At 45.3% G+C, this 27,829-nt stretch overlaps 3 protein-coding genes across 4 annotated transcripts; 2 read left to right on the top strand and 1 right to left on the bottom strand.

Annotated features, from left to right (window-relative positions):
- Positions 1-895: 895 nt before the first annotated feature.
- Positions 896-8,073, bottom strand: sra1 (steroid receptor RNA activator 1). The gene is made up of 5 exons (XM_042215078.1): positions 7,865-8,073; positions 4,658-4,744; positions 4,419-4,582; positions 1,729-1,837; positions 896-1,660 (listed from the first exon to the last, which is right to left on the bottom strand). Exons 1-5 carry the CDS (start codon positions 7,887-7,889, stop codon positions 1,275-1,277), a joined length of 771 nt encoding a protein of 256 aa, XP_042071012.1. The 5' UTR covers positions 7,890-8,073; the 3' UTR covers positions 896-1,274.
- Positions 8,074-10,662: 2,589 nt separating this feature from the next.
- Positions 10,663-21,235, top strand: LOC102314566 (amyloid beta (A4) precursor protein-binding, family B, member 3). Its single transcript, XM_005949911.2, has 13 exons — positions 10,663-10,976; positions 16,022-16,185; positions 16,269-16,327; positions 17,606-17,654; positions 18,100-18,249; positions 18,348-18,475; positions 18,619-18,624; positions 18,852-18,966; positions 19,092-19,173; positions 19,268-19,351; positions 19,817-19,932; positions 20,012-20,191; positions 20,330-21,235. Exons 1-13 carry the CDS (start codon positions 10,928-10,930, stop codon positions 20,588-20,590), a joined length of 1,443 nt encoding a protein of 480 aa, XP_005949973.2. The 5' UTR covers positions 10,663-10,927; the 3' UTR covers positions 20,591-21,235.
- An 876-nt stretch (positions 21,236-22,111) lies between these two features.
- On the top strand, positions 22,112-26,999 carry LOC121812551 (cysteine-rich and transmembrane domain-containing protein 1-like). Of its 2 annotated transcripts, none has more exons than XM_042215067.1 (7): positions 22,112-22,412; positions 22,495-22,550; positions 23,033-23,131; positions 24,927-24,970; positions 25,164-25,302; positions 25,690-25,833; positions 25,914-26,999. In XM_042215067.1, exons 3-6 carry the CDS (start codon positions 23,062-23,064, stop codon positions 25,806-25,808), a joined length of 372 nt encoding a protein of 123 aa, XP_042071001.1. In that variant the 5' UTR covers positions 22,112-22,412; positions 22,495-22,550; positions 23,033-23,061; the 3' UTR covers positions 25,809-25,833; positions 25,914-26,999. The 2 variants fall into 2 exon arrangements, with proteins under 2 accessions (XP_042071001.1, XP_042071002.1); XM_042215068.1 differs by having other exon boundaries at positions 22,484-22,550.
- Positions 27,000-27,829: the final 830 nt, after the last annotated feature.

Here is a 27,829-nt window from a genome sequence, read left to right as displayed (position 1 = left end):
AGCGCGCTCACATCAAGGGGATCGACTGAGCTCCGCCTCCCCCCGTCACAGCCGTTATCAGAGGAACGTGTGTGTGATGGCTGCACTCACAGCCACACAGGGGTAATATCAGCATATTAGTGCTGAGGCTTATACATAACGTTGCATTCACATCTGTCTTTCTTTAAATATAAGAATTAATTTACAGGACAATGAAGAACTGGTTTTGATTTAGAGTTCATTCACGTATCCACATAACACTGCATTCTAAAATAAGTGCGCACATTTCAGTTTACACTGTTATGTATGATTAATCTTTGTTTTCTGAGTTACCTTAGTTGCAGCTGCTCCAGTCCCTTGATTGAGGAGCCAAGAGGTGGAAAAGGGGCGGAGCAAGCCTTGATGGAAAACTGCAGATTGGCTCATTCCATAACTCAGGACCATGGGGGGGATCGGAGTTCATGATGTTAGTTTCAGTTGGGTTTTGTGTGTTTTACCCCTTTTTGTGGGCTGATTAGCTGATTATTATTTATGGGCCCAACATTTTGAATCTTTTTGCAGGATTGAACTATGATGTTTTGGGGTTTAATAAAAAATCTCTTGTTTTTGGACTTTAACCTGTGGCTAAGTTTCCTTCGCTGCTCGGACCATCACAATGTCACACAGATAAAATAAGGCTGTGATCATCACAGCGTTCTGTAACCTAACTGAAGAAGCCTTTCAGAGGACGGGTTAAATATCTTCAAGAACCTACCTCAGGTAGTCTCACCATGACCCAGGTGACCGAGGACCTCCACAGGTGGGTGACTGAGCTCAGTCCTAAACTTAGAAACTAATGACACTTTTATACCCGATGTCGGTGGTTCTGGATCAGGAAACAGTCAGTCATTGAGCATTAAAGAGGCGGACACAAATCGAGGACAGAAACCAGATTTATTCTCACATCAGACAGAAACAGGATCCACCTGATCAGGACCAAACACTCATCCTGAAACCAGGTTTCACTGGGCTGGACTAGCCAGCCCAGAAAGATGCCAGAGAAACAAAACCATGGCAGGGTGCTACAGTGGGGGGAGGAGCTTCAGCAGCAGAATCAGGGGCGACTTTGTTTACGGTCCAAAGTTCCCAATACAGTCCAGGAAGATTAAGTTCAAAATCCCAAGATACCAAGATTACCAGGCTTAGCCGCTGGGAGTGGCCAAAGTCCAGACTGTTTTAAGTACATGATGGTGAGAATTAAAGCAGCAAATCCTGGTGAAAGCGCCAGAGTTTGTCAAGAGAGGAGTCCTGGACAGTTAGGACTCAGAGACGGGGTCCTGGACTGGTTCTACGGGGTCCTGGACTGGTTCTACGGGGTCCTGGACTGGTTCTACGGGGTTCTGGACTGGTTCTACGAGGTCCTGGGCTGGTTCTGCTGAGTCTGGTTGTTCCTCCTTCTGGACTAGTTGTAAAGACTGCTGGAGTTCTCCAGGTTCCTTGACCGGTTCTCGGACAGGTTCTGCGGAGTCCTCGACCAGCCCTCTCACTTTCTGAAGTGGTTCTAGCAGTTCTGGACTCAGATTTCGGGTTTCAGCAATTAGTCGTTTGACACCAACCATCCATTGGCTAACCTCAGTCACATGGTCAACCATAAGAGAGCGATGGATGTCATCAGCCGCGTCCCAGCGACCCTTCTGTAACTCTGAGAGACAAACAGACGAGTGATCACACAGGTGTGCGATCACACAGGTGTGCAGTGAGACACCTTACCTGCAGACAGGGTGTCCATGCGCCTCCTGACAGGCAGGCTCAGTCTACCCGACCTCCAGCTGTCCTCCATCAGGTGAAGGCGCTTTGCCACTTCATTACACACCTGAGCCTGCACACAGGTCAAAGGTCGCTCTGAGTTAAACACATTTTTGTGTTAACAGAAAAGGAAATGACTCGTTGGCCTCTCGGTGGCCCAACCTGGTACTGCAGGTGAGACTGTGACGCTCAGAGGTGATTTGAAATATCTGGTTATTTCTCTGATGAAGATAATGGCTGTGTCCCAACTCAGCGTCTGCAGCCTTAAAGGCCGCATTTTAAGGACGATTACGTCACAGCGACGAAGGCTGTCCCAATTCAAAGGCTGCTCGAAATGCAGCCTCAAACACGTCCTTCATTGCCCTGAATTTCAAGGATGTGGCGATGTAGACAGAACAACATTTGTCTCTTATATATAAAACATCTGTATATAGACTGTCACAGGTACTTCTCTTTGAGTGAAGATTTAAGGTGACAGGACAAATAAATAAATGCAACTTGAATCTTTGACCCAGAGTTCAAGCTCACTGCTGTAATAACTAATAATGATTAATATAATAACTATAATATTGGCCATATTATATTTACATTACCACAGTGAGATGACTTTAGTCTCATGAACAACATCAGCTAATTGTTAATTACTAGCTAATCTTAAACGACTGTTCAGCACAGGAATCATGTTTGACAGTCGTGTGGTCTCAGCCTCATTAAACCACACAAAGCTCGTGTAGAAACAAACGAACAAAACACGTTCTCCTTCATCTCTGTCAAACAAAGCTGTGTGAAACGTTTCCAGTTAGTATCATGGTTGCTAGGCAACCTGGGCAGCGCGACGGAGGCTAGACCGTCCTGTTTCACAAGCCTCGCACTTCCGGCCTTAGCGGTCTTTGAGTGGGCGGCCCTTGAGGACCGTTAAGGCTGCAGACCCTGAATTGGGACACAGCCAAAGTTTCAGCTCAGGGTCAAAGGTCACTTTGTGCTACAGTAACATTCACTGCAACGTGGTGGCGCCCCCTGCTGATGTAATATATAGAGATTGACAGACCACGTGACTTTCGCGCATTGCATGACGGGTACTCGTGGCAAAACAATCAAAGCAATGCATCAAACGCAAGCATTTGCAGCACCGCAAAACGTTCATTCTCTGGTTCCAAAACCTTCTTGCGTTTTCTTTGCCCCCAAAAAAGTTCTGTACAAAACGAAGGAGAACAATGCCGGTCCGTACAAAGACAGACTTGATGAAAAGTCAAAGAAAAGATACGAGGACAAAATCAAAGGAGTGAAAGGGTCAGACCCTCACGAGCACACAGAGGGACAAAAGACGTCAGCGTGCTGCCCAACTTTCACCACGCTCATATTTATAATTATAGCGGTTCTGTGGAGTGAGGCCAATACACTCGTTGAAGTTTATGTACTTCAGGTCACTGGCAACAAGCCCAGGTACATGTTTACCGAGCGGATGGGTGCAGGACCTGTTGAAAATGACCGTGTAGAACGCCAAGAGAAGCCATCGTACGAACAAGGTAAGGTTATACCAGTCTCACAAGATCGTGCGGCTGATAAATACACATGATCGTTAACCGTTTATTAATAGGTACCTTTGAGTCTCAACCGGTAATTGTAATTAGTTAGTGGATGAATAATTTCTGGTTCGCCATTACAGATGTAGCGATTGTCGAACAATAATTACTTGTTGGTATTCGCTGTAATCGTTACTTGGGGGTCTAATATAGTGAATTACACAATACAACTTGTTTTCATCCCTGTGATATAAGTATATGTGTTTTGGTCAGTGTACCATAATAATCAGAAGCGAAACACAATATTGTGTTAGACAATTCACTATTTATGCACAATAAATAAAGGAGCATAGCGCGCACAATTTCTGTTCAGCGCCAGACTTGCTTGTAACACGTATATCACCAATTTATGTTGGGAGTGAAATGACGGCATTAACTACCGGAGTGAATTTCCTGAGATAGGCGACAAAATCAGGTTTAATTTTCTAAAATATATTTTGTTGATTAGATTTCAAAAACAGATTTACATATATATTGTTTGAAGAACAAAATCTGGATGAGTTTTGTTGTTTGGTATAACATTTGCCTTGGTTTGTGCTTATTAGGCAGCTTGGGCTATATCACTTGTATTGCATATTTCTTAACGCACAAAATTGGGTTTTTATCTGCCCGACATGTCTTTGTCCTTCTTCAAAGTACTTGCTTACAACACAGACCTAACTTCCTTGTGCAGCTGGAGTGTTCATAGCGGGACGAGGTTGATATTTGGTCTTATGAATGGGCTGCAATCCAGGCCATCCCCGTGGCTCTTTGTTACTTATCGGAAACTATAGGCTCGAACAATTTTCTCTTCACGACGTAGATCACGATACACAACCGATCTCTTTACCCGTGCGGACTTCCTCGTGGCTGTCTATGCGTTACGCTGTTTGCTTGTGTTTATTAAGCAGTTAATAATACACAAGTTCTTGACATTTTTGTGTTTCTTTTTCATCGCTGTGTCTGTTTTCAGAACCTGCGGTGGCAGTTTTCTAGCTATGTCTGGAAAGCCTGCGTGCGCTAGTACCTCTTGCCACGAGTTCCCAGAATCCTTTGCGGTTTTACCCCTGAATGACGTCATTTTGAACTCACTTTCACAGCGCGTCTGCAGGCAGCGAGCGCTCCGTTCAGCACCGACATCACGCCCTCAACTTCAGGCTCACTCTCTGATTGGCTGATCGCAGCCTCTCTCTTAGTCCTCATTTGCCCCAGATGAGGAGGAGGGGGCGTGGCCACAGCACCAGGTGGAGGTCCAGCTGGGAGAAACCAAACAATAAATGTCTCAGCTGTCAGGTGTAAACTCACCACATCTCATTAGAAACCTTTCTTACCTGGGTTGAGTAGAGGCGGAGCTACAGCACAGGGAGGTGGTGCGAGAGGGTTGGAGGAGGGAGGGGCTGCAGGTGGGGCTCCTGCACCTATAGGTGAAGGTCATTATTAAGTATCTGTTGTAGTTCTTAGCAGCAGGTGGATCAGCTGACTGTTTGTTTTATTGCTTGAATCAATTTATTATCAACAACAACATAAAATTATGGACAAAATGAAATACTGATTCACTCCATAAAATGTAAAACATAAATTATAAAATACAAAAACCAACTATTTACAATTCTGCTATTAACTACTTAACAACACAAAACACTGCAGACCACAACACAAAGCAATATAAATGAAAATATGCAAAACAAAGCGCAGACGCACGTTCTCCGTCATGCAGGCAGGATTGTTTGGAAGTGCATTCACAGGATTCAGTGAACAAACTTTCTGAATCCTTTAACATCAGCAACTGAAAATAGTTGGAAATCAAGTGCGGTCATGTCTGCAGGTCTTTATCAGCTGAGTCGTGTCTTGCTGGGTCAGACTTCTGCAAACGCTCTCAGAGCTCTGGGTTGGTTCAGGGTTGTGGTGGTGCACTGCACGATGCTGCAGATGCTGCAGCAGACACACTGGCACCTTCATTAATATCACACTCAGCAGACTGTGTTTGATCTCCCCCTGCACTGATGGGTGGACAGTTGTCAGGAGCCTGTGCAGGTTGTTTGTGCAGCTCTGTGCGACAGCGTCTTCTTGCAGACTCACACTCTGCCTTTGTGTTGTCAGTAAAGCTGAAATGGGTCCAGATGTTGCTTCTTTTCTACCTTTCTAATGTCACCATGTTGTCTGTTGTTGCCCCCGGCTCTCACTCTCCCTCCCGCTCTGTTCCTGTGTACTGCAGTGTAAACTGCTCAGCCCCTACACCCACCCTCCCAGCTCAACACACATACACGGGCTTCACGTGCGGCGTGAAGCGACAAAAAAGCTGGAGGAAAGAAAAAAATACACGGCTCCCAATAAGTAGCCGTATTCATTATCGAGTCGATCACAGTCAAACATACTTTTGTTCGTTTTATTTCCTGATGTGTCAGCGCTGGTAGGCCGGTCTCTTCGGTTAGATGGACGGTACCTCTCGTGGTTCCGTGGGCCGTCTGGAAGCCATAGGAGAACATGAGGGGGGTCGTTGCCAGCCACCGCTTCCTGGATACCATGCTCAAGAGTTGTGGAAGTTTTGGAGAACCTAGCTTTCTAAATGTTCCTTCAGTAAGTAGGACATGCACGCAGTCACCGGTTCTGCTCCATCTGCTTGCCCGTAAACAATGCTTTCCTGATAACACCATGAAAGGCCGCAGCTCACAATTGAATTAGTTGTGTATTAATGGCCTTGTATATTGTATATGCGCTTCATGACTCGTTACCTAACAGGACCTCTCCAGAAGCCGCTTTTATCACATCCAAGTCACTCCACACACACACCTGGTGATGGCAGCTACATTGTAGCCCACAGACCAATCGTGATTTTGTGTAATATCCACCCTGGGCAGACTGAACAGATGGCGAGGCCTGTCCGGACACTGGCGCCACCTTCTTTTTTCGATTCTGAGCTTACCTTCACTGTCCTACCACCACCAGTAGGCAACGGGTGAAGTGTCTTGCCCAAGGACACAACGACCGAGACTGTCGGAGCCGGGGCTCGAACCGGCAACCTTCCGATTACAAGACGAACTCCCAACTCTTGAGCCACGATCGCCCCGATTTTCTACTTAATGGAATTAAAAATGGAGTCTGAACAACAGCGAAGAGCGTTTCTATTTTTGAGAACACTACTGACAGCAGGGACCTGACAGTCTGCAGAATTCAGATAAAGACGTGGTCCTTCCACCTGGGACGTTTCAGGTAAAGGTGAGATGGTGTGAGGTTCAGGGACAACACAAACTCACATGACTCACATCACGCAGGAGGTGGATTGTGGAGATTCATTACTGTGACTCAGATGTGACTGATTATTGATCCCCTCACTGGTCACATGATCCATCCTCTAATTTAAAGCACACTGGGATCAATACCCCAGTTTGCCCTGTGACAGATGGCTGAAGCTGTTCATGTGATCAATGACCCTCATCGGTCAGACAGAAACACACCATCTGATGCCTCGTAATCAATAACTGATCAATGAAAGCAGCTCTGTAATCTAAAAACAGCAACACTAACGTTGTCCACGTGTGTGTAAACATAAGGAGGTCAGTCAGGTCGTTTATCGAGCCGTCACTGATCACGTGATTTCCGCTATAACCTGATCAGGACTTTCAGTTTGTGGAAACATCAAATGAAACTCCTGTTTGCACCTGGATGATGATCATCTGGTGCATGACTCGTGAGCCGAACCTAAATACACTCAGGATTAAGAAACACTAACATTTACAGGTGTCAGGTGTGTGTGAGCTGGCTGAAGCTTCCGCGAAATGTAAAACTAACAGGTTTTTGAATGAGGTTCGTCGCGTCTTTCTTTCCACGCGCGGTGTCTCTGATGTTAGATAAACACAGACTCCCTTCGGAGTCAGCTGACCACGCGACTGCAGTCCGGTACTACCTGGCTCTCAGGTGATTCTGTTCCAGCTGAGCAGGCGGACTCATTTACGTGTCCAGCCAGTCCAACCAAACTCCGGTTCATCATTCTGAACACGAAGACTCCACTCATAGAGAAATCAGCTACAAACGGCATGTTTAAATCAGACATAAATTCAAATGTAACCTTACACGTACTCATACAAGTCGCAACAGCCCGTTACCGTTAAAAGTGAAGCAGACAAATATTCTGTCGTACACTCCTCCTATTTCTATTTATTACCTTGGATTGTTTGCTGGCGATCGAACCTAGTTTAACATATACTGGTACTGGCCATGGCCGAACTGTGTCCCTAGCGGGATTTGCCCCCTGGATACCTCATAACCTACGATATACAAGTCAACACCCGTTACGTAATACACAACCCCCTATATGGATTGTGCGATGTCATAAACTACTACCACTTATTTTAACCTATTATCTGCCTGTAGTCCTAAAAACTTTAAATTCACAGATTTGTGAATGAAGTTCGTCACTGTGTTCTGTTAATAGGCGATGAGAGGAGAGCAGATCGTTACCGGGCACGACGCCGTTCATTAACATTAATGTCCTTCTTCATGGAGGCAGAGCCGCTCTGTGCCGGGAGGAGGAAACTCACCGGGTTTAACGTACATGTCCTCCATGTTGGAGTCCAGAGAGCAGCGGCGGGAAGCTGGGCTAAGCTAACCGGGAGGCTAATCCACCGAGCTAAACAGGGACCGAAGCTTCGGGGCAACTTTGGTCCAAATTAAACTTAAAGTAAACCGACACAGAGTCCTGCTGTGGACGGGACACGCCGGGCCCGGGTCAGACTACACGGGGAACGGTTTCCGGTCCAGCTTCAAAATAAAAGTTTCTTGAAACGTTTATTTATTTTATATTTTTCTAATATCACTGAATAAATATTAGAAAGGATATGCATTTTTATATGTATTTTTTCTTGTTCAAGGAGAGATAGATGTGCAAAGGCAGAGAAAACTCTTCTGTCACCACTAAATTTTTGGAATAAAATAAATTGCTGCATATAAAATAAAAACCTATGATAAAATAATAAAAATATAACATTTAACAATAATATTATACAATAACTGAGTTACTTAAGTGAGTAAATATACATATTTTCTGATTATGATAAGCAAACAAAGAAACAAGATGACTTTTTAGAGTTAATAATTTATAAATGTAGTAAATACGGCAAATTTACAAACTAGATTTGAAATTCGAGAAAAGGTTTATAATGTGTAGAGGATTTGGAGAATTCAAATTACCCAGAACTCGAACAACCCGTAAAGGTTTTTGTGTGTCTGTATGTGGTGTGAAAATCTGGAACAGTCTGAGTTTACAACTGAAACAATGCAAAAATATTCATAGATTTAAATTTCTCTACAAACAGTTGGTCTGGTCACAGTATACTCAATGATGGTTTTTTAGTGTGCTCTGTAATGTCTGTTCTCTTACCATTGCTGGTATGGATTCAAAAAAAGAAAAAAAAGAGTGTGCGTATGTATGTGCATATATGTACATGTGTGTGTAGATATATATGTATGTATATGTTGTGTTTTGTTACTTGTAGTTATTCTGCCTGTTACCTGTGGTAATGTAATTTATAATTTATATATTCTGTATTCAGTTATGAAGGCTCTAATTGTTGTTTGCGAGCTGCCGTTTAGATGCTTGTATGCGCCCGGGGCTGTTGATGGGACTGTATGCAATAATGGGCGTAGCTGCGGGAAGTTTATTGTTTTGTTTTGTTTTTTGTTTTTTTGTTGATGAGTGAGTATAGGGGTGGGATTTAATAAGTTTTCTTCGTCCCACTCCTTTTTCAGGCAATTTTTGTTTTTTGTTTTGTGCATTTTATGTTCAATATAGGTATTTGTTGTGCCTGGAAATGAACAAATAAATGAAATGAATGAATGAAATGAGTAAAACGCTTTTCCAGAAACTAGAATAAAATAGATTATAGTGTTGCGTTTAAACATGTTCTTACGTTTAATGTTAAGGCTTTTACTTTGAAAAGGAAATGGTTCTGTATCTTGAAATGTCTCGAGCTTCACGAACTCCCAACATTACAAACATTTCCGGGACACGTGGCCGCTGTGTCACAGATATGATGACGTAGTGAGACACGCAGTGAGCCTGAAATAAAGAGAGACTGTAAACAAACTAATGAACCTGGATGCAGTCATTAGTTGATCGCTGGAGTATTTTATTGTGAAAGTCAAACTAATAACCGTGTATCGTGCTCCCGTTAGTGAAGTGAAAAGTGAAACTTTGATCCAGGAAATAGAGGTTCAACTCCACAAGACCATTTTTAAACTTTCTCACCTGAAGTTCCTCATCAGTTACAGTCTCTGTACTCGACCCCACCAACCTGTCACATCTGTGTCACACCTCTTAGAGCCACTGATAATTAATCATTTATAATCTTTCATTTCTCAGCAAATGATTTGAAAACAAACAAAATGAATTGCCTGTCACCATATCTAACGGTCAAAGTAATCACACTCCAGTCAGGGGTCCCTCAGGGTTCTGACCTCGGTCCACTGCTCTTTAGCCTCTACATGCTCCCACTTGGTACAATCATAACGAACCACAACATCTCCTGCTGTTCCGTGCAGATGATCTTATGATCTGACCTCTGTCAGCTGCACTGATGACATTAACTGCTGGATGTCTAAAACCAGGCAGAGATACTTGTTCATATTTATCATCCCTGTCTCTGAAGCAGGCCATCCTAATACAACTTTGGTCCGCGTAGTCGGCAATAAGTCAGACTGGTTTCCAGTGGGTGTTGCACTCAGCCAGGGCTGCCCTCTGTCATCGATTCTCTTCATAACTTTTATGGACAGAACGTCTAGGCGTAGTGAAGTGTCTGAAGGCTTCACTGGGTGGTCTCAGAGTCTCTTCTTTGTTTTTTTGTAAAAAATGTGGTTCTGTTGGCTTCATGGAGTGATGGCCTCCAGCTCGCACTGGAACGGTTTGCAGCCGAGTGTGAAACAGTGGGAATGAGAATCAGACCTCCAAATCTGGAGGAGTATTAATCTCTGTCTCTCTTCCACAGCATGTCTTTATCCTGTCTTCCTTCTCTCACCCCAACCAATCACAGCAGATGGCCCCGCCCCTCCCTGAGCCTGGTTCTGGGAGGTTTCTTCCTGTTAAAAGGGAGTTTTTCCTTCCCACTGTCGCCAAAGTGCTGCTCATAGGGGGTCATATGATTGTTGGGTTTTTCTCTGTATGTGTTATTGTAGGGTCTACTGTACAATATGAAGTGCCTCGAGTTGACTGTTTACCAGACATTATGTGAACGCGACCACAGTAGTAACACTGAGTTTTTTACAGTGAAGGGTGAGATAGGAGAGGGAGGGGAGTGATGACATCAGCAGGAGGAGGAGAGTCAGGGAGAGGGAGGACAGGGAGGAGAGGAGGACAAGCAGCATCGTTTATCAGGCAGAGAGGAGGGAGAGAGAGGGAGAGACAAACGCTGGGCAAGCACAAAGGAGGAGAAGAAGAAGACTGATGGTGTCGTCGGAGAGAGCGACAGCCGGAGGAACGAGAGACACTGAGACAGACAGACAGAGAGAGAGGCGAACGGGAGAAGACGTTAACAACCGTCCTCTGGGCCCGTGTGTATGTGTGTGTTGGTGATCAGCTGATTGGAACACACGTATTGGAGGGCGGAGCCATGATGGGCAAGGACTACATGTTGGCCATCATTATAGTCAACTATGATGGTAAGACACACACAATCACACATACATGCAAACAGGGGTCCTGGTGCTGCTGCTGCCTAACCAGGACCTGCTAACGTGTTTGTCCACAAAAATGAAACTGCAGCCTGTTAGCATAATCTCATGACCTCTGACCTTTTAGCTTCACTGCTCTGACACAGACTCATGATTCTGAACTTGTTAGCTTATGTTCGTTGTGTTAGCATGTTGTCATGATTGAACCTTAGAGCTTTAGCTTCAGTCTGTATCAGTACATCATGTATGTAGCCAGCAGGTGCACCTTTCACACAGTTACTGTCAACGTGGATTATCCAGCTGCAGCAGATCTGTCAGCACAGCCATCACTGTAGTCAACGTTAAGCTGTCAAATGTATAAATATAAACAGAAATATTACTGGAGGCAGAGAGGGGGTACACAGGTTCACAGATATTTAAGAACATTTGTTGTTGTTGTTATTTGGGGTCTGTTAGCATGATACCATGTGTTAGCCCTAGCCTGGCTCTAGAGTTTGTTTGTGCAGGTACGTGGCTACACGGAGTGAAGCATTTGGATATATAACCTAAGTGCTCACTTTAAGTCTTCCAGCTAACCAGCATATGAGTGCTGATTGGAGGAAAAGTAACAGAATAAGCAGAAATAGTCTTCAGTGTTTTTATTGTTAATGCAACCTTTTTTGTTAGCTTTAGCCTTGCTAACTGACTGACCTTCTGGTGTTCGGGGTCCTCATCAGGCCCAAAACATTAGAGAGGGACAGGAAAACACAGAGGGACACAACAAAGTCTACAGAAGGACGGTGGTGTTTGTCCTCCATCACTCGTCTTTTAAAGGGTCATTATGAGCTAAAGCTCCGCTGCAGTCGGCACACAGGACGCTCAGGTCACAGCCTGTGAAGTCAGCTGTTTGTATCCAGGGCTGGACCAGACTCCGAGCTGCCGTTTCTCATATATATGCAGCGTTGGGAAGGTTACTTTTGAAATGTATTCCACTACAGATTACAGATTACATAATGCCAAAATGTATTTTGTAACGATATTCCGTTACGTTACTCAATGAGAGTAACGTATTCTGAATACTTTGGATTACTTAATATATTATCATGCTTTATTACATAGTAAGGCAAGTTACAGTGATCTCGTGTAGAAACTATTCCTCGCGTATATAAAACAGGTCTGCGGCTCCGAACCGTAGTAAAGGGACCTCTGGCTATACGTCGGGTTCGCTGTCGGCTCGTAGCGAAAACTAGCTTTACTTTGTTGTGTGGGTCAACTTTGCTGCAGAGACAGAGAGAGGCGTTGAAAGGCTGCTCAACGGAACTTATTGTTTCAGAGGAAAACACGAACACAGTGTACAGTCGAGTCTTAACAGCTTACTTACAACTGGGCTCGTCAGGCACTCTGTTTGGCTGCAGTGGTTATTATTATATTTACATGCTTCCAGCTCCCGTTTCTGCTCGGTGACAGCTCCTACTTTTCCTTTTTCTCCCTCCTCGCTCACAGACACATCACAGGTCCATCCTCCCTGCAGCACGGGCTACGCTCCATCAGGCTGCATGCTTTAGGGCAGCGGTCTCCAACCTTTTTTGCGCCACGGACCGGTTTATGCCCGACAATATTTTCATGGACCGGCCTTTAAGGTGTCGCGGATAAATACAACAAAATAAAACTAGTACCGGTACCAAAAAAAAGATTTATTCATAACACACGTGAAAAGACCCAGGAAAACCGAGTAAACGATAAAAACGATAACAAAATAACGCTGAAAACCGATAAAAACCCTGAAAACCATACATTTCACACCTGAGCCTCAACTCTCGCGGCCCGGTACCAAACGACTCACGGACCGGTACCGGTCCGAGGCCCGGGGGTTGGGGACCGCTGCTTTAGGGCAATGCCCGTAACACTCTGCCTGTTGCCTTCATATTAAATCATTTTTGTGAATAACTTATTCCTTCTTATCATCATGCGGCCGCGAGATTGAGACACAGACATTAGAGCCTCGTTTTGTTTGGGGCGTGGAAACCAAAAATAGAGAGGGCATAGCCGAACATATGAAACAGGAAAGTACCGTGTAATCCCTTTATTTCAACAAAGTAACTGTATTCTGAATACCACCTTTTTAAACGGTAACTGTAACGGAATACAGTTACTCATATTTTGTATTTTAAATACGTAACGCGGTACATGTATTCATTTCTATTAGTCATACCATTTAAAACAGCCGGGTCGCACATGTACAAAATAATGTCCCCAATACAGATTAGAAAACGAATAAAAAGCTAAGGCGGATTTTTTCTTGAAAAAACAAACAAAAAGAAAAAAATAACAAAAATTTGTAACTTTGACCAACAGATGGAGTCTCTCTTATTATTCTTCTTCTTCTTCTTATTATTATTATTATTCTTATTATTCTTATTATTGTAAAGGAAGCTTCCCAAACACGGGGTAAAGTATTTCTTATATTCGTATCTCAGTCGTTGGTGCCGTCTCAGTCCTTCATCAGCCCTGAACCAGCAGAAGCTCAACGTTCAGCTTCAACATGAACATTTATGAGACAAACCTTTAGTTCATGCTCAGCAGGCGTCTCTCCCTGTTTGGGGAAACAGACTAAAATAAAGGTTTGGATGAGCGTGACTTTAAACTTTCATCTTAATCTGAAACACGTGTGATTATATACCAGGAATATTAAATCCCCCACATGACTGAATGTAAGCGTCTCAGTGTGTATAAGCTCCCAATCACAGGTAACTGTTGTCTGACACAATCAGTGCTCTGCTGTGGGAACGACTTTCAGGCTGCAGCTCTGCTGGTCAGCAGCATGGCCCCGCCTCCCCGTCTCAGGCTGATCGTATCGTTGTCTTTTAATCAGCCCATTCAGCGTCTGGTGTCTCGGAGCACTTATTAATTATTCACAGCTTCTCCGGTTTCCTCTCTTCCTCTAACGCAGCGTGACCTCCGATCACCGCCGGCCTCTCCTGTTGTAGTTTTTACAGAGATATCAGGAATAAAACAGGAACATTCAGAGCTCAGAGAGTCAGCAGTGTGAGAGCAGAGCAGGAGGCCTGAAGGACACAAGGTGGTGGACGTGTCCGTGCTCGGGGCACAGCTCATAGAAACATACAGACTTATGTTCAGGCTCAGGATTCTCCAGAACAACCCAGGACCCTGCAGGGAACCAGAATCTGAGAAAACGTTTCAGATCCACGGACGCACATCTGAACATCGCTGACTCAGTGCAGAGAGCAGCCAATCACAGAGCGTTCAGCTACCTTTAAAAGGACGCTTTCATTAAACGTGAGCTGCTGAATGTGTCTATACAGAAATGCAACCGCTCACTTCATTGAATTTAAAATGATTATAAGTGCCGTTGCTTTCAGAGTGAACAGATGCAGTTGTGATGTGTCAGCGCTGACTGCGCGCGCATGGACGTGTCCTCTGCAGCAGACAGCAGTGCTGATGTCCCGGGATCGATACCTGATCTGATGATGGGCAGAGCGGTGCTTTAACCCCATAAGACCCGAACTCTTCCACAGCAGCATTTTTAATCTCTCTTTGATATTTGGGCGGATTGGGACCTGATGAATGTAAAAACAAAGAATTACCTGATTTTTGTTTTTAAGAAAAATGAGAGCCACATATGAGGATATTTGTTTAAAATTTCGATAGAACAGTAGCAGTATAATGTCCTCGTAAGTGGATATCAGGCCCTTGTAGAGCAAAATTGAGTATTTTGGTCTAAATAACCCAAAATGTGATGTCCACATATGTGGACGCAGGTCCTAGGAGGTTAAAGCAGCTGTGAGGTGATGGATGTCTGAGCTCAGTTTGTGGACTCACAGCTGGAGCTGACAGTGAGCATGTTTCAGCTGCACACAAAATGAATGTTTGTCTGAACTCTGAGTTCAGAACATTTGAACATTTTCACATCTGAAAGAAGTTTGACGACACGATTAGAGATGAGTGCAGTAATGAGATTACTTTGGCTAGTGCTTTATTTGAACCCTGACTCGCATTTATGAATGCAGTAACACTCATCATCATCATCATCATCATCATCATCATCATCATCACGGGGTGCTATTGGTTTAAACAGAAGACTAAAATAATCTAAGAATATTTAAGATTTTGTAAAATCTTCAACGAGGGTTTTCAAACTCAGAGTAAACTTTATTGTCATCTCTGCCATGTACAGTTCGGTATATGGAGACGAGACGACGAGGCTCCAGTTCCATACAGAGCACAAGAACAACATATGGGAAGAGTACGAATAAGAATAAATCTAAAAATATAAAGGGGAGTAAATGTACACTTTGAGGTAAAAGGGTTAATAACAGTCTAAAATTTACAATTGAGATTTAAAGTGACTTTGTTTAGAATGACCAGCGTAGCAGCTTCACAGTGTGAAACAAAGTGATCAACATAAGCAGGAGAGCAGCATCCAGCAGTGGTCTGTGGAGTCCAATAGAGTCAGTTTACAGTTTGTGTGTGTGTGGGGGGGGAGGAGCCTGTGGTGAGTTCAGCTGCTGTCCCGCAGTCTGCAGGATCGGCCCCGGTGCTGCAACAGCGTCTGCCGTATGGGAGGGAGGAGAAAAGAGTCGTGTGAGGGGTCACGCACGATGCAGGAGGCCCGACTGATGCAGCGTTTGTGAAAGATGCAGCAGAGGCAGAGATGTTCGATGGTGTCGGCAGCTGCTTTGACGATCCGATGCAGCCGGCTGTGGTCGCCAGCTACAGCCACTGCTGTGACCTGCAGGGGGCGCTGTTAAAAATATTTACTGATATAGACAATACAAAAGGGTCTAAATGTGAAGGCGCACATTCATTGGCTAATCAGTCGATCACAGTTTGTCAGCCAATGAGCGTACTCCTGTCGATGCTCCAGTCTATCACACGTGTGATAGAGCGACTCATGAACAGAACAGGAACCACACACATCGCCCACTGGTGGCCATCAGATTGAATGCAGGTTTAAGCCCCGCCCATGTTCTCAGAGACAGAAGCTTGCTCCATCTTTTAAACAGTTCATATTTACCTGCTTTGTGTCCCTGTAGACAACATCTGGACAGACCAGAACCTGCTGCTGGACCCAGACCTTCCCTCTGGCTGGAGAACCATCAAAGACTCCACGGGAACGTACTACTGGCACGTTCCCACCGGCGCCACCCAGTGGCAACATCCCCGTCTTACAGGGACACCGCAGCTGCTCGATGCCCAGGTGAGAAGAAGCAGACCTGCTCCAGTAAACCTGCTCAGATTGACCCGGTCACCTCAGGCTTTTCTTCTTCTGTGGTGTCTCAGCAGGAGGAGGCTGGACAGCAGAGCTCCAACAAGGAGACAGAAGGTCCACCTGAGGACAGGTAACACATACATGTGCAGTATGGGTGATGTGTTCCCACCATGACAGCTTAAAGGTGTCCAGGTCCAGGACACAGCTGTCCTTTAAAGAGTGACGACTAAACTGTCCTCACAGTGGACACACGTCCTCACAGTGGACATGTGTAAACTGTCCTCACAGTGTAAACACAACCTCACAGTGGACACATGTCCTCACAGTGGACACATGTCCTCACAGTGGACACACGTCCTCACAGTGGACACATGTCCTCACAGTGGACACACGTCCTCACAGTGGACACACGTCCTCACAGTGGACATGTGTAAACTGTCCTCACAGTGAACACACCTCACAGTGGACACATGTCCTCACAGTGGACACACGTCCTCACAGTGGACACATGTCCTCACAGTGGACACATGTCCTCACAGTGGACACACGTCCTCACAGTGTAAACACATCCTCACAGTGGACACACGTCCTCACAGTGTACACACGTCCTCACAGTGGACAGGAACTGTCCTCACAGTGAACACCCTCACAGTGGACACATGTCCTCACAGTGGACACACGTCCTCACAGTGGACACATGTCCTCACAGTGGACACATGTCCTCACAGTGGACACACGTCCTCACAGTGTAAACACATCCTCACAGTGGACACACGTCCTCACAGTGGACACATGTCCTCACAGTGGACACACGTCCTCACAGTGTAAACACATCCTCACAGTGGACACACGTCCTCACAGTGTAAACACATCCTCACAGTGGACACACGTCCTCACAGTGGACAATGTCCTCACAGTGGACACACGTCCTCACAGTGTAAACACATCCTCACAGTGGACACACGTCCTCACAGTGTAAACACATCCTCACAGTGGACACATGTCCTCACAGTGTAAACACATCCTCACAGTGGACACACGTCCTCACAGTACAGTGTAAACTGTCCTCACAGTGGACACATGTCCTCACAGTGGACACACGTCCTCACAGTGTAAACACATCCTCACAGTGGACACACGTCCTCACAGTGGACACATGTCCTCACAGTGTAAACACATCCTCACAGTGGACACATGTCCTCACTGTAAACACACGTCCTCGTACAGCTGAAGTCCCGTCACAGCTGTCCCCACTGGTTACAAACATCCCCACAGGTGTGTCCTGGACCCCGACCCTGGTCCTCACTGTAGTTCTGCAGACTTATGAGGACACACTGATCCTTGTAATCATGAGGACCTGCTGTTTGCACTCTACACCTGTGCAGGTGATACTCTTTTTGTTTCTCAGGTCTTCGTGGCACGAAGATGACCTTACCAACCACGACCCTGACTCCAAGGTGAGACAGCAACATTAATAATACCTGATTCTGTCAAATAAATAAAAACTCTGTCACTTTAACTCTGACTGGGGCCACAGCGCCCCCTGTGGTTATTGTTCATTTACACAGGTAATAAATTAAGGGCACATTCGACTTCCTGTGTGAACATGATGAAAATGATGGAGAGGTTTCTGGAACGACGTGTTGAACACAGAAACGAGAGGTCCTCGTTGGTCCAGGACTTATTCTGGTGCTCTAATCTGCGCTAATCTCACTCTCTCTCTCTTTGTTTGTGTCTGTGTCTCTCGACCTCGTTTTATTGCGCATTAATCTGATTTAATCTCTCTGCCTCTGTGTCCTGGTTTCTGTTTGTCACCCATCAACCTACTGTCTGTCTCCCCCTCCACCTGTCTCCCTCTCCACCTGTCTCCCCCTCTACATGTCTCCCCCTCCACCTGTCCAGTGTTTTGCCGTGCGCTCCCTCGGCTGGCTGCAGGTGGAGGAGGAGGACCTTTCTCCTGGTCGCAGCAGCCTCGCTGTTAGTAACGTCATCCAGCAGCTGTCTCACTGCAGCAGCCCCGAGCAGAGAGACCGGCTGGGTGCCTGGGGGGAGGTGAGACACCTGCTGCCCTCCTGTGGCAGGATGCAGGAAGTGCACGTGTGTCCTGTGGAACCTGTTTATCACCTGTCCATCCACCTGTCTGTCTGCAGGGCCGCGAGATGATGCTAGTTCTGAAAAAAGACACCCTGACCCTGTTGGACCCATTAGACCACACCCCCCTGCACTGTCAGCCAATCATCAATATCCGTGTTTGGGGGGTGGGCTGCAACAATGGCAGGTGAGCCAATCAGAGAGCGTATTCCCCCGCTTCCTGTGTTTGTGCTTCACTGAGCTGAACTCCTGGTTTGTGCTCCTGCATGCTTCGGTTTGTTTACACTAACTCTGTGTGTTTCTTTGCCACGCCCCCTCACACCTGGGCAGGGACAGGTAAACCACTACCCTTACACTCACAGCCTCCTCCACATGTCAGGGTCATTAACTAAGTTCAGCTGCTGATCACCACCTGATCGGTCCGCTGTGTGCGTGTGTGCGTGCGTGTGCGTGTGCGCGTGCGTGTGTGCGTGCGTGTGCGTGCGTGTGTGTGCGTGTGTGTGCGTGCGTGCGTGCGTGTGTGTGCGTGTGTGCGTGTGTGTGTGTGTGTGTGGTGCATTCAGTGACTTTGCCTTCGTGGCGGGGGATAAGGACAGCTGTGTGCTGAAGTGTCACGTGTTTCGCTGCGACGCTCCAGCCAAAGCCATCGCCACGGCGCTGCATGAGATGTGCTCAAAGGTCAGTGGAGGTCACCCACATCTCAGGGCCACCTGCAGCTCAGGGTCAACTACAGCTGTGGGTCAGCTGGTTTACCTGAGAGGTCAGAGGTCAGCGTTTTTTACTTCTCTACACTCTGTGTTTAGATGATGTCTGAGAAGGCTCTGATGAGGCCGTCCCGCTCCCTGACCATGGAGAGCATCTCACCTGAGGACCTGCCGAGACAAGGTGAGTCACCTGCCGTGCGTCCTTAGTGTAGACGCTGCGCTCTGATTGGTCCTGCACTAATTTTGGCTGATTACTGATCTTGCTGTCGTTTCAGTGGAGTTTCTGGAGGCAGTGCGGCAGCAGGTGCAGAAGTTTGAGGTCCAGTACATCGGCAACCTGCCGGTGTCGCGAGCCATGGGTAGGACATAAACACACCTGTCACACCTGGGCTGAGCTCAACCATTAATATGCATTCACTGGAAACACTGGTGCTTTGGACCATGATATACACTCATGTACAGCACACACATACAGGTGATCATGCAGACAACCATGATGCAGACTTTCAGCTTTAATTCAAGCAACTTAACAAAATACTGCTCTAATTATTTAGGATCTTTTTTATACACGGCTCCCACATTAACAACATGAGACCAGGTGAGTCCTGGTCATGAAACCTGGAGATGCACGGATCAGCTGAGCGACCTGAAACAGGCCTGAAGCGCCACAGGGAACATCTGACGTGGACGATCGCAGATGTTGAGGTCTCCGATCAGGAGGGCCTCCGTGGAAATAAAACCCTCTGTGAATGTTTAGTGTAACCAGTAGGAGTGTTTTAATATTGTGTGATTAAAAGGTTAAAGGTCGCTGATGTGTGTCGCAGGTATGGAGGTGTTGAACCGAGCGATAGAAAGCATCATGAACTCCACAGACCGAGACGACTGGGAGCCGACCGTGATCCACGTCACCGATAACGTCCTGTCTCTGTGGAAAGGAGAGGTACAGTCCTCGATGCACATAGACTTCAGGTCAAAGGTCATCATGGCTGTGTTTAACCCTCCTCCTGTCGTGCTGACAGGACGGCGACGAGCCATTCTGGGAGTGTCAGGTACGCTTCCTCACCTTCCTGGGCGTCGGTCACGACAGCCACACCTTCGCAGTGATCGTGGACGGCGGCACGCAGCAGTTTGAATGTCACGTGTTCTGGTGTGAACCGGACGCTGGGATCATCTCCGAGGCCGTCCAGGCTGCGTGCATGGTGAGAGATGCAGGTCACGGACATCACACTGATCACCTGACGTACACTCAGAGTTTTTGTTGATATATTGCATAAATATTAATCATAAGAATAAATCATTCCTCTGGCGCCCTCTGTTGGCTGCTGTTGCTCCTTCAGGTCCAGTATCAGAAGTGTCTGGTGGCTCAGACTCCTCCCCCAAGGACCAAATCATGGCGTGCAAACCCGTCAAAGGTGAAACGGGCCAACTCCATGGATGGCGCCGCCTTCCCTCCCCTCACATCCCGTCACCATGGTGGCAGCAGCTCCAGCATGATGGCGCAGAGGATGGCGAAGGGTAGCGGCAGCAGCAGCAATGTGAGGAAGGGCATGATGGCGTTTTTTGAAACTTTCCGCAACAAACAGGCCGCCACGTCCTAATGATGAAGGCGGGACCACCAGAGCCCCCAGGGGTTAGGGTAGCTGATTCTCCAGATATGTTACCCCTGACCACACTGGGCCTCCAGACCGGCCTCTGATTGGCTGAACTCTGTGCACATAGGGCTCTGGTGGTCCGCCTGGCTGAGTGACATCACCAGCAACTCCAGAACACGATGCTTGGACCACAAACACACCTGAATCAGTCGCTGTGATTGATCAGCAGGATGAGTGAAGGACGAAGTCGATCAAAACCTCCACCAACACGTCCGAAAGTTTAAAGGCTAGCAGGTTCATCGCTGAAAACATCCATCCACACCATAAACAAGGCTGAGCCCTGACCTTTGACCCCTTCAGCTCCATCTGTGCACATAGAACCGAGGTTATGAGTCGTAACTGAAGTTCATTTTCTTGTTTCCTGTCGTCACAGCTTCTCCCCTCGAGGGGCGGAGTCACATCTGCTCCTCCTAACTGTGAGGCGTTTGATTTGAGAGGTAACATCATCAGTCTCTGTGTGTGACTGCCACAGCCTCACCTGAACTCTGTGCGGCTCTCCAGGGTCTGTCACCACCACAAGCACAAACGAGGGAGGAGCAGAGGAGGTGGCGATCGGCTCAAAGGGTAACAGTGAAAATCCGCCCACGTTAGTAAAAAGGACCGCTTCACATCCAAGGTGGAGGAAGACTTCCTGTAAACAGAGGACACGTAGCAAAAACTGTAGAGACGCGTCTGTTTGTTCTGCTTTGAGCTTCATTATCGTGTTTTAAAGCTGCACTGACTAACTCGGCCACCAGAGGGCGATGAACACGCGCTGGAGAAACAGACTGAAGATAAACTGGCCTGTTTCCTGTGCTGAAAGCAGCAGTTTGCATGCAGGCATGAACTGAAACAAATGCCACGCCCACAGTGACATCTGACTCTCCTTCTGCTTCCTGATTGGCTGACGTACCCTTAAATAGAAGCTGTGTTGTATTTACTGTTATTAGGTAAGATTGAGTTTCTGAGCATCTGACAGGCTGTCATTGTTTCCTCGCAGTAAAAGTGATCAATGATGTCATGTATAAATGAACCAATAATAAACTGATAAAAACATTTTTTTCTGGTATGAAACTCGAGCAACAGCTGTTTAAAGAAATAACATTTATATGTAAAAAAATTGTATTTATTTTTTACACATTAAATTAAATAAAAATGTAAAAACATTTATAATGAATATAAATATTTTAAAAGTAAGCACAAAAAAATCATACAAGTAATAAAATAATAAATCTTATTAATAAAAATGTAAAACATTATCATTTATGAAACAATAACACATATAATGGGAAAGAAAAATCGATATTATTATTGTTTGTGTAAAAAAACAAAGAAACAGTTAAAAACGATTTTAAAAAGTGAAAAATAAAATATTAAAAATGTAAAAAAGACAGAAAAACAGAACCAAAAATGAAAAATATTGAAAAATTAAAATACATTCAAAAGATGATAAATTATCAACAAAAAAAATAAAGAGATGAGGCTGAATGTTATTGATCAGTGATCAGTTTGTATGAGCAGATATCTCTGAAGCTGTTTCCAGGGTGACTCCTGAAAGCTGCAGACTTTATTTGGCTTCCTGTGAACCAGTCTGAGCCCAAACGCTGCAAGAAAAACAAACAGGAAGCCACCATCAGTGGAGCAGGAGGAGGAGCAGGAGCAGGAGGAGACCTCTGACCACACCTCCTCTGCCTCTGGCAGCTGTCTGCCCTCCTCAGCCCGTCAGTCGTCTGTCAGCTCACCGGGGAGAAAATCAATGATTTAGCAGAAGTTTGTCTTCAGCTGGAAGGTGAGTTCAGATTCTGTCACACCAGACTCCATTTAAAAACCACACGTTTAAAGGCTCTGTGATGACTGCAGGTTTCTTACAGGCGGGCAGCAGACTGAGGTCAAAGTTTCCTGGATTCTGACGTTTTTTTGCAGTGAGGTGGGTTAAACAGAGACGAACTGAAGAGACGACACTTTGAAACTGTAAAATTCCAGAAGTGTAAAATGAATTAGTTTGGAATTCTTAGGCTTGCTTGTAAAACCTTAAATTGCAGGATTCGTGAATGGAGTCTGGTTATTTGGTTAAAATGAACTTTCTGTTGTCTGGTAATAAAGTATTGACGACTAAACTGAAGCTCTGAAGTAATTATGGGAAACCTTGAGTTCCCGTTCAAACATCTGAAAGCTTCTTTGTGTCTCAGCTGGAAGTTTTGTGCTGTGCAGACGGTAAATAAGGCTCAGCTGACACCAACAATCCTGAGCGTGAATAAAAACAGTGTTGACAGAGAGGTGGAGGTCTGTGGCAGCAGATTGGATTATGGAGCTGTGAGGCAGCGTTCACTGACCTGACTCTGACTCAGGAGACGCGTCAGCATCCACGCTCAGACAGCCGCTCAGTGTCTCTGCTCTCCTCTTCTACAGCGACGCCATCAGCCGACCGTCCCTCCAGGATGAGCGCCGAGCCTCCGCCGTACCGTCCTCACTTCCCTGAGGGCCCCTCGGCCCCCGCCTTCTCTCCAGGTCTGTCCTCTTTTATCTTTGACATCACTTCCTGTGTGCAACTGCGCTGCACAAGCTTTACTCTGAAAGACACAAAACTGGCTTCATGTTCAGCCACAGAGGTCAAAGGTTGGCATGTGCCATCACCAGTGATGGGCAGTAACGCGTTGTAATCAGATTACTTTTTTCAAGTAACGAGTAAAGTAAGGGATTACTATTGCAAAAACGGTAATTAGATTACCGTTACTTTCCCGTAGGAACGCTGCGTTACTGCGTTACTAAAACCGTGATTTTTTGCGAGAATGTCTCACGACAGTGACGTAAGCGAGTGCGACGTTCGTGACAACAGCTGTGTGCAGATCAACAGTGGATCACATATCGAGTGCAGAGAGAGTATGAGCGTGCAGCGTTTAAAGCGTGGAAGTACTGACCTTACTTTGAGTTTGATTCCATAAAAAGTGACAAAAACATGAGTGTCCGCTGTGCGTGGGAAGAAAACTTCTTTTTACAGCGAAAAAACCCCTAAACTTCCAACAAGCACCGAGTAGCTACGACGTAATGGGAAACTCACAGAGAAACTCGCGGATTCTTCCACTGACCGCGGCACACCTGCACCAGGGTAACCCTCCGCCTACCCCACTCCTGCTTTACAGGTGAAAATAGAGCAACAGGACCGCTGAGTCTTTGACTTTATTTATTTTCTGCTGTGTTTTACTTGCATCTATTTGAAAATAGACTGACGTATTGACCAGTGTTGGTCAAGTTACTTGAAAAAAGTAATCAGTAACTAATTACTGATTACTTCCCCCAAAAAGTAATCCCGTTACTTTACTGATTACTTATTTTCAAAAGTAATTAATTACTTAGTTACTTTTTAAAAACACGATTTAGATCTTTCAGCCCAGTTCTGCTTTTTCTGCATCATCATCATACAAAATGTAATCAAATGGAAAAGTCTCTTTTTAAAACTTTATTAGTTTTAACCTTTTAACTTGTTATATTGTTTATCATGACTCTGGTTTTACTGGCCGATCAACACAGTTTATAAACTGGTATATGTCACCTTGTTGCTTTGTCTGTAAGTGGTCATGTGATTGACCACGACTCCTTTATTCTTCCTCAGTCAAACAGCAGCACTCGTGCGATTGTTTTGCCCCCTGAGCTCCAGCTGTTGTGCCAGAAAGTGATGGTTACCGTCCGCAGGAGCACAGCTGCTTAAAGCTGCAGCGTCCTGATTCTTACAGCTACTTCCTGCAGCTGATATAAGCTGCAGTGAGCTGAACACAGCTTCAGCCGTCTGTTGAAAAACAGTAACAGACCGCATTTCCTTGTTAGTAACGATAACGGTGTTGTAACGATAGGAATAGTAATTAGTTAGATTACTCGTTACTGAAAAAGTAACGCTGTTGGTAACTCTGTTATTCCCATCACTGGTTATTAATTACTAATTACTTTTTTCAAGTAACTTGACCAACACGGACCATCACTGCCACAGCAACAGCCTTCATTAAAGTCATTAGTTAAAGTTTAGTTATGTGATGAGCTTCTTCTGCCTTTACTGCAACGGGTGGAGCAGGGAGGAGGAGGAAGGAGGGTGGAGCAGGGAGGATGCAGGCACACAGGCGGCTGAGGTGCGTTCACAGGCGGCTGAGGAGCGATCACAGGCGGCTGAGGTGCGTTCACAGGCGTCTGAGGTGCGTTCACAGGCGGCTGGGACAGAAGAATTCATTTCAGGAAACCTGCAGAATCTGAGCCAATCAGCTGTTTTCATTTCTCAGACTGAGGTTTAAGTTTTGATCCTGTTGTTTCTTTACAGCTCTCGCCTGTCAGCCTGGCTTCTTCCCCAGCTCTCCGTACCAGGTACCCAGCATGCACTGCTGCAGCATCCTGAGGATCATCAGAGATTATGAAGCTTCTGGTTTTATATTTCAGCCTCTTTTCAGTTTTAGGATTTAAAAATTCTTTGACTGCATGAAAATAAATTTTTCTTCAAATTAACGAACTGTCACTTGACCATCAGTGTTACTATGGTAACCACGTGTTTCCTCTGCAGACCTTCCCTCAGTCCTATTACCATGAACATCCAGGTTACATGGCTCCGATGACCCCACAGAGCACCTTTGGGACCCAGTCGGCCTACCAGGGCAGGCTCGACGGGCCCCCAGGGGCCTCGTACCCACCAAAACACGCAGGCAGGTCAAAGGTCACGACACAGAGAGCTCAGGCAGGGTCAGCAGTTTGTGTGTCATAGTGGGGAAAAATCTTCCTCCTCCATCCTCAGCCTCCACCCTCCCTCCTCTGCACATGCTCAGACGACCTCAGCAGCTGCGAGTCTGAATCGTCATGAACACATAACCACATAAAAGAAAATACATATAAAACAAGAAAAACAAGGTTTTCTGATTGGCTGTCCCTCACAAACAGGAGGCGGGGCTTCTCTGATGGCCATACAAGGATTTCTCCTCTCTATGACATCATACGGATCCCAAAATAGAAAAAACTGTAGAGCCGTCACAACTGATTGTTATACTGGGTACGCATCCTGCAGGCTTTAGTCATGTGACTTCCTGTCCTTCCAGTTTACGTGGTGGATCAGCAGCAGGATCAGGGCGGCGGCAGGAAGTCGTGTCTGGCGGCGTGCTCGACTCTCCTGTGCTGCTGCTGCCTCTGGGACCTGCTGACTCGGCACCTCTGCTGACCTCTGACCTCCTGTCACACAGCAGGTATGAAATCAAACAGTTCAAGTTTGATTTTCTCATCAACACCAAACTGTTTTTATGTTCTCATGTTTCTCCTGCGACAGGCTGTGGACCTGTACAGGTGTACACGCCTCTCCACCTGTGTAACTGGGATAGGCTCCGCCCCCTGTGACCCTAATAAAGATAAGAGGATGGATGGAAGTTTGTTCAGTGTTCGATGATGAACTCTTTCTCTTGACTTCTGAAATGATTAAAATACAAATATTCGTGTTTTTGTTTTTTATTTTAATTCTTCAGTAAAAATCAAAATATTTGCTGTTTGTTTGTTTTAAGATGTTAATGTACAAATTGACTGAACTCCAGAAACTCAGTTTGATGTTTGCGTCAGTAGAACTGCTCCAGCTTAATGACACACTTCATCTGCTCTCTGTTAAATAAACTTTTACAGACACATTAATGCGTCTTTGTTTGTCTCTGCAGGGTTTTTATTTCATGTGTTTAACAGAAGCCACTCAGCTTAAATAACTGATAAGGTTTGAACTTTGATTCTAGGACCACAAACACGAGGTAAAAACTCTTTATTTTATACATGAAGTATGTGATGGTGTTTACAGGACTCCTCTGATTGGTTTAGCCTGCTGTCAGTCTTCTGCCTGCCGCAGACAGATCCAAAGTTTTACTGCTGTGATGCTCACGTTTGAGACTTAAAGCTGATAGGAAATAATAAAAGCCGAGTGATGAATTCAACATTCAGAGAGTTTGAAGTAATAGCAGTAATGAAAGATTTATGATTATTACATCGTCTCAGTGCGACATCATGCAGAGGAAAAAGTTGTTTGATCTTTTATGACGGCTCTTATTTTCCATCTGTTCAGTTAATATTATTTCGTCAGCTCTATGTTGATGCACTGACCATTGCTTACTTCTAATAGTCACTTTATAAATGACATTTTATTCATTTAAAAACATTTTAATTACAGTGAAGAACATTAGTCATGTTGACCTGTGAATGTTTTTTCTGTGTTGATTTTGTTCATTTTTTAAAATCATGCATGAACTCAGACTTTGTTCCATCTTAGAAAACAAAACAAAACAATAATATGAATCCATCACCTTCAAATAAGGAATGACTACAAGACATTTTCATTTCACCGTGTGTTATACATGTATAACTATGCATGTGACAAATAAAAAACCTTGAATTTTTCAGGGTCAGAAATTCATTTTTATTTTTTCACACTGACTTTGTGGAAAACTTCATTTGTTTCACAGCTCAGTAGAAGAACCTGATAAACTAAAATAAAATGTAGAAACATCATTTGTTGGGTGGTTAAACCAATACGTCCTCCTCTGATTGGTCCAGCTTGGCCTGCTGATAACACGTCCAACCTTCTGGAGATCAAATAAATTTTAAACTTATGTTTTAATTTAACAACAAGTTTAAAATGCTAATAAAATGATATTTATGTTGTAGTACTTCAGTTTGACCACATGAGGGTGACTTTTAATCATCATCAGATTAACCTGCTGTTGCTTCTACTGTTTGGATAAAAATGCTTTTGTACACACTATATTTGAACATGTTTTAATAATATAAATACTTAGCAATAAGTCAAGAATAAAAATATATATATTTATATTTGTAACTCTGAAGCGCTCTTGCGGGCACCTCACGATGCTGGGTGGAGCATCCACAGCTGTTTACTCCGGAGGAAACTGAAACCTTGTGAAAGGACTCGGACACGAGTCAGTGATGCTCACTGCTGACTGACGACAGCCACACTGAGATGCTGAACCTTTCTGTTTCTGCCTTTCTTAGCTGCTGTTAGCCTCCGTTAGCCGCTCTTAGAGGCGACGTCTTTGAAGTGGCTCAAATGTTGTTAGTGACTCGGACACTGAGCTGTAAGCTGCTGCAGTTAAGTCTTTTCTCTGACTCCTCCCCTCATCTGGTGGCGTTTCTCTTTGATTTCTAACATTAAATGTAAAGAGTCGCTTTAATGTCGGTCCCCTCGTGTTCGGT

The sequence above is a fragment of the Haplochromis burtoni genome, unplaced genomic scaffold (assembly GCF_018398535.1).
Source record: "Haplochromis burtoni strain Fernald_Lab_line unplaced genomic scaffold, NCSU_Asbu1 Contig_654, whole genome shotgun sequence".
NCBI lineage: Eukaryota > Metazoa > Chordata > Actinopteri > Cichliformes > Cichlidae > Haplochromis > Haplochromis burtoni.
The sequence above is the reverse complement of the archived record's forward strand: the minus strand, read 5'-3'. Positions and strand labels throughout refer to the sequence as shown.

Excerpts from the sequence above, each read along its gene's own strand:
- LOC102314566 (XM_005949911.2), top strand. The coding sequence starts at position 10,928 with ATGATGGGCAAGGACTACATGTTGGCCATCATTATAGTCAACTATGAT. Across the intron at positions 16,186-16,268 it reads CGCAGCTGCTCGATGCCCAG|CAGGAGGAGGCTGGACAGCA; the intron begins GTGAGAAGAAGC and ends GTGGTGTCTCAG. Across the intron at positions 18,250-18,347 it reads GGCTGGGTGCCTGGGGGGAG|GGCCGCGAGATGATGCTAGT; the intron begins GTGAGACACCTG and ends GTCTGTCTGCAG.
- LOC121812551 (XM_042215067.1), top strand. The coding sequence starts at position 23,062 with ATGAGCGCCGAGCCTCCGCCGTACCGTCCTCACTTCCCTGAGGGCCCC. Across the intron at positions 23,132-24,926 it reads GGCCCCCGCCTTCTCTCCAG|CTCTCGCCTGTCAGCCTGGC; the intron begins GTCTGTCCTCTT and ends GTTTCTTTACAG. Across the intron at positions 25,303-25,689 it reads GTACCCACCAAAACACGCAG|TTTACGTGGTGGATCAGCAG; the intron begins GCAGGTCAAAGG and ends CTGTCCTTCCAG.
- sra1 (XM_042215078.1), bottom strand. The coding sequence starts at position 7,889 with ATGGAGGACATGTACGTTAAACCCG. Across the intron at positions 4,745-7,864 it reads GGACATGTACGTTAAACCCG|GTGCAGGAGCCCCACCTGCA; the intron begins GTGAGTTTCCTC and ends CTTCACCTATAG. Across the intron at positions 4,583-4,657 it reads TCCGCCTCTACTCAACCCAG|CTGGACCTCCACCTGGTGCT; the intron begins GTAAGAAAGGTT and ends GGTTTCTCCCAG.